Here is a 15,044-nt window from a genome sequence, read left to right on the forward strand (position 1 = left end):
ACGTTACACCCTAAATCAGTAAATGTAAGGTAACCATAGCAACAATGCTATGTTTAGTTAACAAAATAAGATTGCTAGCTGATAGCTGTGTTAATACAAAGGTGATTCCCTCCGCACCACAAGCCGAAGTTGTTCACATCATTTTTGTACTCCTGCTCTTGTCCATCCCTGATACACTCCACAATTGCACTGTCATCTGAGAACCTCTGCATATGACAGTGACTCTGTGTTGTAGCTGAAGTCCGAGGTGCAGAGGGAGAACAGGACAGTCCCCTGTGGCGCTCCAGTGCTGCTGACGATAGTCCCCGGACGTGCAGTTTCCCAACCTGACGTGCAGAGGTCTCCCAGTGAGATAGTCCGTTATCCAGGAAATGAGTCCGCTCCAGTCAGGGAGGGGCTGGATGCTGTCGAATGCACTGGAGAAGTCACAAAACAAGGTCCTCGCAGCAGCATTCCCAAGTGTGAGAGAGTCCGATGGAGCAGGTGGAGGAAGGTGTCCTCCTCCACCCCCATCTTCTCCTAGCATGCAAACTGCAGTGGGTGGAGGGCGATGAAGGGGGGGACCTGGGACCTGGTGTGATGGAGGAGCAGCCTCTCCATGGCTTTCATGATGCTGGATGTCAGGGCGACTGGTGTGTAGTCATTTAACTCTTTAGGGTGTGACTTCTTGGGGACAGGGATAATCCAGGATGTCTTCCACTGCAGGGGGGGCTTCCTAAGGCACAGGCTTATACTGCTGAAGAGGCTCCCCCAGTTCATAAGCACATAGGCCCTGAGTAATCATGGGGGGGACACACATATGGACTAACTGCTTTCCTTGAATTAAGCCTCATTAACTGTCCACTTTTGGGCTAGAAACTCTTCATGATAAACTGCAATGGTGAACAACTCTAGGAAAAACAATAGCGTCCATCTTGTCCAGTGTTTTTTCTGTAATTAATTTCTTCACTTTGTGATTGGACGTGGTAGACCGGCATGTTTCTGAGCTCCTCCGAGATCTCGCGGGATTTCAGACTACTTGGGAGGCAGCGGAAAAAAAAGGTGGCTCCCTCTTGCAGCACCAGGAGGACGGCAGGCAGAGCAGCTCAGGTGGCCAGCGGTATCACCGTGGGCTCCAGTTAGTCTACCTAGAGACCCCCCCCCCCACCCCATCTGCGGGACACGACCGGAGCGTCTGGAGGTGAGAGCCTCGGCGAATCCACTCCGCCTCATCATACCCCGCTCAGGTCACCTACCGGCATTTTCTCTCCGCCCTCTGCGAAGATGATACCTGGCAAACGAAGAGCTGCAGTCATGTCCTTCTCGGTGGCGATAATTGGAGCGCTGATGCTGCAGTCCGTCTCGTCCCAGAACGGTAAGAAACCAGCTCTCCTTGTGGAAAATACACACGGCCGCACTCCCGCATCATGGCGAGGAGGATGCGTCTTTGAAGGGAGGGATGTCCGTCTGCATTCTCTGACTTTGGGGTATTTCTATTTTTTTTTTTTTTTTTTTTTTTGAAGTCCCTCTTGATAAGAGCGACGCATCGCACCACTCGTCCCGTTCACATCAGATAATTCCTTTAAGAGAAACGCGCATAGATCGATCGATCGAGGCTTGTGTTTTGTTTCCCCGAGCGTTTGAGATGGAGGGTCAATAAATCATTTATAGGCTACAATCTATATTCGCTGGGCTGAAGTGGGCCACGCGGAGGCCCGCGATGTGAGATGTCCCTAAAATGTCCTTTGAAGTGTGGACCTGAATGCAGACTCCAAACGGGAGTCGTTCAATCAGCGAGGACCTCCTAAGGCTGGAGGAGAGGAAGGGGTGCACGGTGCGCAGGGGACACTGACTCAAGTTTAATATGTTTTTTCCCTTTCCTGCTCTCCCGTGCATTCATACACACACAGCCGAGATGCTGGCACTGCTCAGATATGTCAGGCTCAGGAATCCAGCTTTCAGTGGCCAGCGGCGTGTCTCTCACTCCTGTGAGGGTGAGATGATTCTCTGCACCAGCCGAGCGTGTAGGCCTCTGTAATTAGATGTAGGAACTTAGCAGTGGCGCTCTGTAAATAGCTTCAGTCGTTTTGCTGCATGCTTCTATTTTTAGTGCGGAGATGCTGCACTGGGAACCATGGCTTTAATGTCCTCTTTGCAGTGAATCTGTTAACTCTTCACTTGAGACGCGCTGCACTGCAGAATGGCATTGATTTCTCAGCGCAGTCCTACTTATCCAAATGACCCCCCTCCCTCGCTCGTAAATCCCGTCCCCACCAAACAGATTAGGGCAGTGTAACCGTCTGTCAGCTGAGTATCTGCAGGTGTAGGACTGCAAGTGTGCAGCCTGCGTGAGAACGAGCCCTTCCCTGGAGTGGCCCATGTGTAGGATTGCATTACACATCTCCTCCTATCCTGCACACCCACACTTAACATCTCCTCTACAATCAGAGCGAATGAGGCCCAGACTTTTTTTTTTTTTTTTTTTTTTTCAAATAGGGCAAGTGGAAAGTGTGGTGATTTATTTTCCCTCCTTGTCCAGCTGAATCTGGTACACACGCTGCTACCGGCCACAGCTCAGAAGCCGTTTGTGTAATGGCTGTTAATATGTGATATTCCAAGGGAAGATTGCCTTTGCGGATGTGTGTGGGATGGCTCTGACCAGGAAGCTGTTCTGATTCAGAAGCCAAAAAAAAAAAAAAAAAAAAAACCGAAACGAAACTAACAAAACAGAGGTAATGTAGGTGTCAGTTAATGATTCAGATGCAGGTTTGGCCCCTTCTCTGATGAAAACACTGCAATTATGTTGATAAAGTGTCTGACGTGCGAATTATTCACGTTACATCTGTGGACTGCGGGCGTTTGGAGTAGTTCATTTTCACTTTGTGAAAATACATAAATTATTTATATTTCTGCAGTAATTTAAAAGCGACAGATGGAAAGAAGTTTAGGCAGAATTCATCATCAAGGCGTTAGTGCAGTAGTTTAAGATGTGTGTGCAGATTGTCAGCCATTCAGGTCATGGTATATCCAAAAAAACAAAGCAAGAACAAAGGCACCTGGTGTAGGTTAAGGTTTTTATTTTGCACATCTATATAACACCGGTTCACTTGAGGTTTCCTTTTGATGTTGGTTAAAATACTGTAAAAACCTCCAGAATATGAAAATATTGAAACTAAGCATGAACACTGGGTAATATGTATGTATTTATGTATGCATGTATTTAAAGAGGACTCCTCTTTTCTCTTCTCATATCACCTTAGTGTAACATCCAGCTATCTGTTTAAAATGTGTTGGTACATTAACTGGGACAGCGGCCAGGGTTACTTCATATTAGCTCATTTTAAATGGATTTTTTTTTTTTTTTTTTTGGAAGATGCAGAGAAAATGTATGCAAATATATAAGGTAACACCCATGGCTGTCGAAGGCCATCTGTTGTCACACTGTGCAGTTTTGACCAATCAAGCAGAAATGATTATAGATGGAGACTCAAAATCAGCCCTTCATTGTTGTTGTAAAGCAGAGTGATTCGTACCCCACTGAGTCTGATGTGGTTAAAGGGTAGACTGTGAGAGAAATGAACTATGCAGCCTTTAATTATGACGCATTTATACATGTATGTTTTTCTTTTTAGAGAAAACATGTAGAGATTATAGTAATAGCCAAAACCATATTTAATGATCACCTGAGTTCTTATTTACAAGCTCAACCTGTGAGTATTCTATATATATATATATATATATATATATATATATATATATATAGAAAATGTCTAATCAACCAAAGATTTTGTAATCCCCCTGCAGTACCTTTGTTGAAGACCTCAGAATTCAGTCCAGCATAAAGAACCTCTAAAACAGGGGTGTTAAACTCATTTTAGTTCGGGGGCCACATACAGCCCAATTTTACCTCAAGGGGGCCGGGCCAGTTACCCAATAGCTTATTACCTGGTAAATAACGACAACTCCAAATGTTTCCCTTTGCTTTAGTGCAAAAAAGTACCACTACATGTAATGAACAACTGTGAAATTTCTTATTTTGTCAAAAATTGTCAGGTAATATCTTCAGTGTGATTCCACGGGCCAGATTGAACCCTCTGGTGGGCCGGTTTTGGCCCCCGGGCCTTATGTTTGGCACCCCTGCTCTAAAAACCAAAACAAAAAAGATGATCTTATAGGCATTTAAAACCAAACAAATTGTACTGACAATGCATATAAGAAAGTGTGACCAATTCAGAGGAGATACGGTTGAAATCCGATAAAAGAAAATGCTCAAGGCTGGAGAGAATTACTGCATTAATAGAAAATGAATAAAAAGATAGATCGGTAATAATAATAATTTTAAAAAAAATGTTCATGTGGGTCCAGTCGAGACTAACAATCTGTGGAGTTTTTGTCTTTTTGGGGATGATTAGTAGATGTTTGTGATTTAAGCTTAATCAACCATGCATGAAAATGAAGAAGCACTGCTGTACAGCCTCATAGTTAAACTGCAAGGATGTGTCAGTTATTTAGTAGTCGTCAGAAGGGTAAAATTACAAAAGCAGGGAAAGTTTGGAGTCTCTCTATGTGGAGCTGATTATGCCCCAGCCAGCTATGGAAATAGCTATTAATGGTGTTAATAATAATAATAATGATGATGATGACGTTAGCTGTAGAAAACCCTTTCAGGCAGTGTTCCCCGTTTTACAGATTAAACGATTAATTAAAAAATAATCATTAGTTGATGCCAGCGTTCCCACAGAGGAGACAGAAGACTTCATTCAGGCGTGTGCGGTTCAGAGGCGCGTGGTGACGGCGCTACTGTCTCAGCACATCTGGTGTGTCAGAGGTGGCAGCGTCCGTCCGTCAGCATTTCTGTTTCAAGAGCCAAGGCGTTTGTTTTCAGTCCTACAGTTTTTTATTTATTATACATGTGGAGGTCTGGAGGGAGCAGTCGTGGGTCTCATAGCTAGGACGAACGGAACGTGAGCGTCTGTGTTGTGATGGTCCGCCTGGTCTGGTTGGCCGTCTCTTCCTCTTCCTGCTTTGCTGCCTGCTTCTATGGAAACGGGAGGGGGTCCATCACCATGCGCCCACACGCTCCCCAGAGACCCAGAGCTGCTTCTATAAATCTTTTCTCAATCTCATACTCTCCACGGTGCCTATAAACGATTTTTATGGCTGCAGCCCTCCCCTTGTCCTCGTCCCGCTGTGTAGCCGTGATCAATTGTTGCACTTTTATCGCATGGGGGTTATAGGAGGGGGTGTTATGAAGTTATTTTCTGTCTGGGTCCCCTTTATTAAACAACTATGCAAGCAGTCATCTTTCAGCTTTAAAGATGTTTTCAAATTCAAGTGCTTAAAAGGACAAGGTCACATGGAGGACTTTGGGATGTGAGTGCCGTGTGAGCCCAGGCACAAATTTATACAATGTCATTAATTGGGCAAATGGAAGTGAGCTCAGCCTTGCAGGGACGTCCCAGCAGAATTGAATTAAAGCTTCCCAGGAATAGCAGCGTTAATGGCTCCGACAGATCTGAGGTCATCGTCATTGTTTCTGACAGCACGGTGTAGGTTTCGCTGTTCGCCTTCATCAAATGTCTCCGCGCTGCACTGAACTCTGGGAAGTCGTGATTGCAGACGTAACCGTTTGATTGAGAAAATGATCGGCTTGTAATAAAAACAGGTAAATAATAGTTATTTAGCAGATCTAATATGAATACACAAACTAACTAGAAATAAGGGATCAGTGACTTCATGATCATTTTGTTTTCCTTTATTCTAATTTTCTTATAATTTGTCTTGTTGATTATTTATTTGTGTTTCCATTCCTGCCTGTCATTTGATTTGACTTATTATTTTCTTACTTTTCCATCCTGCATCTGTTTTCCTTTTTTTTTTTTTTTTTTTAATGGGCTTAAACTACCACCAGCGGGCTTTGTGAAATCGCCTCTCTCTGAGACTAAGCTCACGGGCGACATCTTTGAGCTGTACTGCGACGTGGTAGGTAACCCCACCCCAGAAATCCAGTGGTGGTACGCCGAGATCAACCGCGCCGACTCTTTCAGGCAGCTGTGGGACGGCGCCCGTAAGCGCCGGGTGTCCATCAGCACGGCCTACGGCGTCAACGCCGTGAGCACCCTGGGGGTCTCGCGCCTCACGCTGGATGACGCCGGCACCTACGAGTGCAGGGCCAGCAACGACCCGCGGCGCAACGACCTCCACCAAAACCCCGCCACCACCTGGATCCGTGCTCAGGCCACCGTCACGGTGCTGCAGAGTGAGTGGTCGGTGTGGTGTGCAACCCTCCCCCAGTTCCCGAGTGACTCAGCCTCCCACAGACCCCTCCAGAGGACCGCTAGCTTCCTCACTAGGTGCCATCCTCCCCTGCAGACCTGGAAAATGAAGAAAAAAACACCTCCGCCTCCTCATTCTCGTGTTATTTTTTTTTTAGTGGCGTTAAAGCAGAGTTAATTAGTATTTGTCATTGTGCACATCCCTTAGATCAGTTAATCCTTTAAACTAGAGCCCAGTTTTCCCTCATTTCCTCCGTCCTTCATTTTTTTTTCCTTCTGCTCTTTTCCCTCAATCAGTTGTCATAATTTAAAACTTTCTCTATTGTTCTCATAACCATTTCTCCTGAAGCTACTGGACACTGAATTTCCCGCGGGATAAATAAACTGTCCACTGTATCTAATCAGTATTCAGCATCACATTGACAACAAACATTTCAACATTTTCAATTTATATTTCAGTAGCCATTACGCAGAATGGGGAGGGTGATTGTTTAATGAGCCTCGAATTGAATCTCAAATCTTTTTTTTTGGGGGGGGGGGGTTCTGTGGCTCATTTTAGGATTCAAATATTGTTTTTATTACACCATTACATTTTCTTCAGTATAAAAAAGAAGAATCACATAATCATGTTTCCAATAATGAGAAATCAAGACATAGTGTCTGTCCTCAATAACGTGGCAGATTAAGAGATTCACTGGTGTCCACTCGTGCAAACAAGATGTAGATAATCAGGATTATGCAGAATACTACTTCTCCGATGAAGCTAAAAGCTAACACGCGTGCAGAGCTTCCACAGGGTGAATTTCAGACTTATTGTGTTATGTTAGAGTATAAAGTTTATTGTGTTTTTAAGGTAAGTTTATTGGTGTCAGATATGAAAAGCCAATGCATGGACCTTGTCAACTAATGTAAACACAGATGAAGATAATGTTGGCTTAGCTGCACAATTACATGTAAAAGATGATGTTTTGCTCTCAATTGCACATTATCCTCCAGTGCTATGGAGAAGTGACCTGAAAGCACTAAATCGGTGCAGTTAAGATCACAACACTGTGTAATAGTTTCAAAATGAACACAAATGCACATGATACATATACAATACAGTCGGTCATCTTGACCAACGAGCCGCGACGAGCCTTACTTCTCGGACCTGACGTGTGCCTCTCTGTTATAGAGCCGTCAATCGACGCAACCGAACATGTCACGCTTACCCCGGACATTTCTAGCGTCACTCTGCAGTGCAACCTGTCGAGCTCCCAGGGTTCCCACCAGGAAACCTACTGGATGAAGAATGGGCTGGAGATCGCGGAAACACGCACCAACAACAAGAACACTGAATACAGGTTGGTACTCGGCGCAAAACCGTCCACCTTTTTTTTTTTTTGCTTTTGTGAAGAGTTTGGCTTCCTGCTGTGGCTTGACGGGTGGGGTGTTTCTGATCTGCAGGCTGAACAGAGCAAGGGCGGAAGACGCCGGAGTGTACATGTGTGTGTTTACCTTCGAGATGACTCCTTCCACCAACGCCACCATCGAAGTTAAATGTAGGTGTTGATTTGTGAGCCACAGGCGTGTTTGCCCTGTCAAGGCCACATTGAAGATGTCACCAGGGAAAGACGTCCTTGAGCACTAACAGTCCTGTCATGTGACGACCCGTGATTTCAAACGGCTCCGCTCGCTGCTCAGGGGCAGCCAGCGCCCTTGACACCTCCATCCAGCCAATGGGCGACTCAGTGGCAGCAGATGGTGTCTTGTTTGTTCGATGGCAAGGGATTAGGTCTTAACAGTAAAATCTGGTCAGTCATTTCTGCTGTCGCACAAACAGCGCTGCGGACTCAGTCGTCTATTTGTTAGTCTGTTGAGTATGTACATATATTCTATGTATATATTTATACGCCTCAGTGTTTCATTGAATCCTGAACCTGACGGGTTAGATCAGTTATTCGTGTTTAGATTTCACAGGTTTCACAGACAAGGATTAGTGAGACTGATCATGAAAGACTTAATGGGATGTTCAATCCGCTCACTTAAAAAGTCCTAATGAGGTGGTTAATATTCTAATTATTATTACATTTACTTGGTCTGATCTTTTTTAAGATGCTGTGACTGATGTTGAAAGCTTTTCTGTTTCAACTTGAAAAGCTAAAAAAAAAAAAAATAAATACACAAATTCATCATGACAGTGGATGTTTCTTTGTTTTAGCTGCTCCCCAGATCACAGGCCACAAGCGCAGTGAGAATAAGAATGAGGGCCAGCAGGCTTTGCTCTACTGTAAGTCTGTGGGGTACCCTCACCCGGACTGGACCTGGCGCAAGTTTGAGAATGGCAATTTAAGGGTATGTCGACTTCATGTGTGTACGTAGATGATTTACCACAGGGTTTAGTATAGTTGTTTACACTGAGGTGTGGTAGCCAAGAAGAATTACATTTATTTACACTTATATTCTATATCTTATATATCAAATCAGTCACACTGTGATAGTATGATATGTGTGGTTTATAACTGTTGTTCTGTTTTAACAATAGATACACATTGAAAGAACTGGATTACAAGAAGGTTAAAAGTTAATGTCCCCCTCAGAAATTAGGATTTTTTTTTTAATTCTCGACAATTTATCCTGTAAATTCAGTTGTAAATAAAGAAATAAAGGCTATAAAAAAGACCAGAAAAGTTTTTATGCACTTAGTCTCAGTGTGGAATATGTTGGTGTAAACACAGTGTCTGTCACACTATAAAATGTTCAGCCTCATGTCATGGATTTCTCTCACATCTCATATCCTTAGGAAATCGACAACTCGACCGGCCGCTTCTTCGTCAGCAGCAAAGAGAACTACACTGAGCTCTACATCCTGAACCTCGACATTAGTTTAGACCCGGGCGAGTACCACTGCAGCGCCAACAACTCCCTTGGCTCCGATGGCGAGAAGTCCATGTTGAGGGTTCGCAGCCACTTGGCCCCCCTATGGCCACTTCTGGGGGTTTTGGCTGAGATCATCATCCTGGTCGTCATCATCGTCGTTTATGAGAAGCGCAAGAAGCCAGAAGATTTACAAGACGGTGAGTCACCAACGATGGTGCTTACGATTTTTTCATTTTTTGTTTTTGTTTTTTTTTTTAAATCCCCAATTCATCTGGGGAGAAATGTGTTCGATAATGATCCCTAATGAGAATGTAGTGCATTTTCATTTGCACCTGAAAGCCTTGTCGGCGTGGTGCTCCTTCACCAGAAATAGCAGCAGAGTTATCAGACTCTGTCCTGTGTTGCATTCAATAATTTATTCTCAATTGGTCGACACAGTTGCAGCAGGTTGCATCTTGTCGGGACAGTTTCAAGCATTTACTATTCATGAGTAATATGATACTGCAGCGCTGCAGAGGTGGACACTTTCAATTATTAATGACTTTCTAGGGACCTTGTAGTGTCCCCAACCTTAAAGTTCATTTACCTGTAAAAACCTGCCGTTGTGCAATTTTCTAATACTACTGAGTACTTTATTTTGGACAGTCTGACTGTATTATAAATTATGCATTAATGGTATTTAAGCAACCTTTCCCTCTCAAACAGAACTTTGATGTTGTCACATGCTGATTAGATGCAACATGCAGGGAATGACTGACAGCTCAGAGCTGCCTCTCACTGACACTTACAGTATTTGCACAGGGATATATTGGATCACAGTTTACTGCTTTGTCTGAAATGCACTGTTGACAGAATGTCACCTTGTGAATCCTTGCAGCAACATGTATAGCAATGCAAAATGGTCGTAGACTGAACCAGTGCAGCAAGTACTCGAGTGAACTGTTAATAATTTATATTTTACTTCAAATTAGTTCAGGCTATTGAATATTTTAACAGGTTGTTGTAATATCTCCCGTCCTCCCCCTTTTTCCAAATTGCATAACCCAAACCATGTTTGTGGTAAGTGTGAGACTTTGCATGCCTCATGCATTCCAATAAGCATTCAGCCTCATCTTCTTCCACTTCGCAGCACAGTAAACAGTTCTGTTAAGCTTCCTCTGTGTTCCAACATTCGTGTCAAGTGCAGCTCAGAATTTTCAGCTTTTCCAGGTTTTATTTTCCCAAAACGATTACCCTGTATCTTTGCTTAAGTACTGCAGCCGTTGACTGCATGCACGAGTTGACCATCTTTTGTGTTTATGAATCGTTTCACGCCGCTTCACTGGACTGAGGGCTGATGTTGATGGAGCTGCTTCTTACTAATCTCTTTGAGTGAACAGATGTTCCTTGTGAGGGCTGCTTGTCTGTGCATGACAACAGTATTTTTATTTTTTATTTTTTTTGAATATTGCCTGTAACTGTTCTCACCTTCTCGTACATTTTAATGTGGCGTTAAACTGCGTTCGGTGTGTTTGAGTGATCTCCTGAGGTGTTTTTCCTTCAGCATGACAGCGTAACGTTCAACACTTCCATACTCCTGCATCTTCATTCCGCAACACAGTCAGCACACACACACACACACACACACACACACACACACACACACACACACACACACACACACACACACGCTACAGACGAGCCATAAACATCTCCAGGTGTTAAGTCAGTCACAGCTACGAGCTAAACACTTGTCACCTCATCAACGTGTGCAACTTCCTTGCGTTTGTTTCATTTTTTTTTTTGGTCTTCATTTCTCCATATTTTCCGTTGTTGCCTCAGATGATGACTTAGCCGGACCAGTGTAAGTACAAACATTTCCTCTCTCCTGCCTTTATGTCTGTTCTGTTTGAGAAAGTAATGTGCGTTTTGTTGTAGATTATCATGACCTATCTATGTTTTTATAGTCAAGTGGCTAACAAGTTGGTTTGTTGTCAGGACTAGAAAACACCTGCTCATGAAGCTCTACAGAAGGCCACACTTAACTTTAAGCCCCCTATTCAGCATATACAATCAGACTATAACATATTTTTTAGTGGATGTGTTAATAAATCTCTTGTAGCAATTGTAAATCTGGCATAAAAATAGGTAACTCATTAAAATATTGTATGTAAATAGTGGGTGAAAATAAGACACTGTGATTATTAACAAATACGATACTTTAAAGTCCCCATGAAATCAAATTCACCATTTTTACATATGAAAATGTATCTGTCCCAACTTTGACAACAAGAGCTGGGTTTACATGGAGACCTTTTTTCTCATTCTGATTGACATGTGATGTGATTTGTCCTGGTCAGATGTTTACATGCACCGCTACTTTTAATCGGAACGCCCGTTTTACAAATGAAAACGTCCTGTGTCTGATCTCTGGTCTAATCAGTATAGTAGTTGCTATTGTTCTTACGCTTTTATTCTTTGAGCAACAGCTTTATTCAGAAAGTTTGTGGGGTCGTATCCACTTTTGCGTTGCCTTTTGTGTTAGCCCTATAGTAGTGGGTCTTCAAGGTTTTCCAGCGGTTCCAGTTGTTGGGTCTATCTCAGCTTCAATTTATTTTTGATGGACCTTTTTAAACGGTTAAACGTTTCTATTTTTTCCGCCGTCAAAACGTGCGACAGTGTCTAGTTCTGTCAGAGTCGTTATTAAAAACAAACTCTCCGCGGAGCCGTAGATCAGTTGAGGAAACGTCACTCGAACATCACTGCGCGTTCACGTCAAGACAGAGCACGCTCAGACAGAACGGAGCCTGACTTCATTCTGATTCACCGTTTACACGACTCTCGATCGGTTTGGGAAAAGGATTATATTTCATTCGGTTTGGGCTTCTAAACTGACTGTAAACGGAATATATGGCTCCATGTAAACCCAGCTTATGTTGATATCTTGTCTATATGTTATTTATGGTATTTGAGAGTTTCCTGGAAATGGTTTACAAATGTTGATGACTCATCCTGCACCCCCCGAGTATCTTTTTCACCAGCGAGCTCCGCTGGCTTCAGCTCTCAGCCCCAACATGTATCTGTTCAGACCAGTGGAACCAAACAGGCTGAGCTTTTTAACTATTCGGAGAACAGGGCAGACTCATTCTGCTTCTAGAGCGTTAAGAAGTGGAAATGCGTAGCACCCCACTAACCATTTCATGGGAACTTTCATGGAACGACATTGGAGTGTGTTTAATTATTTGTATGCTGTTTATAAATGCTTAATAGGTGGCTTAAAGTGAAGTAACCTACTACTTTAAGGAATATAAATAATGCTAAGGATTATATCTATACCTGGATGCAGGTGTTGTGTAGTTCTCCGTGTAATCAGCCGTTTATTACAAACTGCAGCTTCAACCAAGTGTTGTTGCCATTCGTGATTAAAGGTATGTTCAAACTAACAGAAAAAAAACCTGATATACCAAGTTTGCCAGATAAACGTTGCTTAAATTTGGCTAGTTACTCCTAAAGTATCCAGTACACGATGTATTGAAATAGAGACAGGCTTTTCGTATACTTATTTGACAAGTGGCTACAATGATTTCACAATTAATAGACTTTAATCGACTGTTTTCAGCCACTCAGTTAATCAGTGATTTAAGAGAAGTAACTGTTTCAGCACATATGTGTGTTTGTTTGTGTCTATATATATATATATTTATATATGTATGTGTGTGTGTGTGTGTATGTGTGTGTGTGTGTGTGTGTGTGCATATATGTACAATACATGTTTCATTTGAGATAAGTACTGATTGTTTCATTTAATGCTAAAGGAAAACTAATTCAACCAACAACCACAAAGACAAGAATCTGCGCCAGAGGAATACAAATTGAGCAGCTTGTCTGCTGAGTAAGTATTCAATTATTAAACAGAAGTATTTGATGATAAATGTGTAATACAGGCCCATGGCTGCAAACAATCTGCTGTCACGACTGTCACGCTGAACTGACGTGTCGAATCTTCTCTCTGCCGGCAGGTCTCATTTCACATGTATTGACCATATGAAGGTAAACAAGACGGGACTCCATTGTTAATAGGATGCATCTGCCATTAAAAGTATGGTTGTGGAGGAGTTACATGAGGCATGCCTTATGATTTTATTGTGTGCGGGTGTGAGGTCAGGGGGTACTCAGATCATCATATGGAATTGTTAACATTATAACCATTGTTGCTGCATGCAGGTGTCGATGTTTAGGATTTTTGTTTTTCCCTTCTAAACACTAATTTTTCCGTTTTTACAACTTAAAGTAAATGCATGCAAGATGACGACCTTCTGTTTGACACAGAAATGGCTTTTTAAGTTTGTTCCTTTCTCTGAGAGTGGCTTCATGTAGATATTCTGTGTGTACTAGAGGAAAAAAAAACATAACTCAGCAATGTAAACGAGTGAACCACCATAATCGGGTATGACAGATGTGTACAGTTTTATCATTCCGCTGCATACTGTTCATTTTATCTGATAGTATCTATTACATTTTAAGGGCTTTGCAGTGTCCCTCTAAATTTGGTTTAGGTTTACTTTACTGTATGTACTGTATGTATTAAATCACTATAACTATGTATCAGACTACCATCAATATAAAGATTATCCATATTATATGATGCACTTAAATGTTGAGAATAATGAAAAGCTGTATAAAACCTACTTTAGGAAATCTGTACTAATCATTCTAACACATTGTTTTATAATTATGTGTCTTGTACAGCATGGCTATTATCCTATGCAATTATTGTCCATATCAGTATATTGAAAATCATTGCAGCTTTTGATTTCCCTGTGACAAAGCTTTAAACTGGTAGGATCACCGTAGAGCGTACTCCACGGCTGCATGCGTTATCAATAAGAGCTGACGTGGGAGGCAGTGAAAGCGAGCCCACATCAGAGCCGACACATGTGAAGCAATTCCAAGATCCCGAATTCATTTTTAAGAATAAAAAGCTCCAAAAAGAAAACGTGTCCGTGGAGTTTGTTTCTCTTGCAAGGCGGATGCAGAAAAGGGAAAAACATGTGGAGAGCGGCGCCATCTAGTGAGAGTTTGAGCGGAGAGCAGCGGATGGGAGCGCATGGGGAGATTTACTGACAGTGTGCACTGAGTGAACAAAATGTCCATTGTTCAGAAACGAGAGTAGCAGACGGAGGATGTATTCTCTGTCCATACTGAACACATGTTTGTGTTTTATTATTGTTTGATGTTGAAACACGGCATGCTACATGACACACTAGGTTATGGCAGTATAATGCTGCCCTTATCATCAAGGTGGTGAGGGCAGGGGGTAAAGATTCACTATTTTTTGGAAAGTGTCATTAAGGATACATCTGTCTGCTTTTATTCTTTTTCGTGAGTTTGAAAAAAAAAACAGTAGGGAGTTTTTAAAGTCACATTGTGATATGTTTCAGAGCTTAGCGTAATTTAATTTTCTTGATAAAAATTATGTTCCTGGCAAAAAAAAGCTACATTACAGCTTTGCACAACTGTGTTAGGAAACAAATGTGTAGAATGTGTACAGTATTTTAAGAATTCAAATGGGACCAGCATCAAATTCACAGGCTTTTTACTTCTTTAGTGGTTAAACGATGCATGTTGCTGTGAGGGACTTTGTACTTAAGAGTTCCAGACAAACCTGAAAATTAACAAAACCTTCAAGTCTCTTGCTTGTGATTTAGTTTCATGGATCGTTGCGTATGGAGCCCAGTTTCTGGATCGGTTCCCTGACACCCGGCCTTCTTGTAGATTCAGATTTCTTGTACAATGAATGAACAATTTTGCATGGAGTCACGTGAGAAGTGTTAAACCAACCTATTTAGCCGCCTCTTAAAACAAAGAGCGGGGCGGGGAAGTGGTGTAGATATCAGTTGAAGACATTTTGAATATTTTCCGTCACACAGACTGCAGAAATCTTCCTCCTGT

General features: G+C 42.4%; 1 protein-coding gene across 3 annotated transcripts; it reads left to right on the forward strand.

The window, feature by feature from the left end:
- Positions 1-1,021: 1,021 nt before the first annotated feature.
- Positions 1,022-14,088, forward strand: LOC125015044 (neuroplastin-like). Of its 3 annotated transcripts, XR_007113548.1 has the most exons (10): positions 1,022-1,354; positions 5,891-6,238; positions 7,429-7,597; positions 7,701-7,795; positions 8,455-8,588; positions 9,037-9,310; positions 10,178-10,246; positions 10,935-10,956; positions 12,908-12,984; positions 13,112-14,088. XR_007113548.1 is itself a non-coding variant. In XM_047596685.1 (9 exons), exons 1-8 carry the CDS (start codon positions 1,264-1,266, stop codon positions 12,966-12,968), a joined length of 1,194 nt encoding a protein of 397 aa, XP_047452641.1. In that variant the 5' UTR covers positions 1,024-1,263; the 3' UTR covers positions 12,969-12,984; positions 13,112-14,088. The 3 variants fall into 3 exon arrangements, 2 of the variants coding, with proteins under 2 accessions (XP_047452641.1, XP_047452642.1); XM_047596685.1 differs by lacking the exon at positions 10,178-10,246 and having other exon boundaries at positions 1,024-1,354; XM_047596686.1 differs by lacking the exon at positions 10,178-10,246 and having other exon boundaries at positions 1,035-1,354; positions 10,947-10,956.
- The last annotated feature ends 956 nt before the right edge of the window (positions 14,089-15,044 follow it).

The sequence above is a fragment of the Mugil cephalus genome, chromosome 10 (genome assembly GCF_022458985.1).
Source record: "Mugil cephalus isolate CIBA_MC_2020 chromosome 10, CIBA_Mcephalus_1.1, whole genome shotgun sequence".
In the NCBI taxonomy this organism is placed as follows: domain Eukaryota; kingdom Metazoa; phylum Chordata; class Actinopteri; order Mugiliformes; family Mugilidae; genus Mugil; species Mugil cephalus.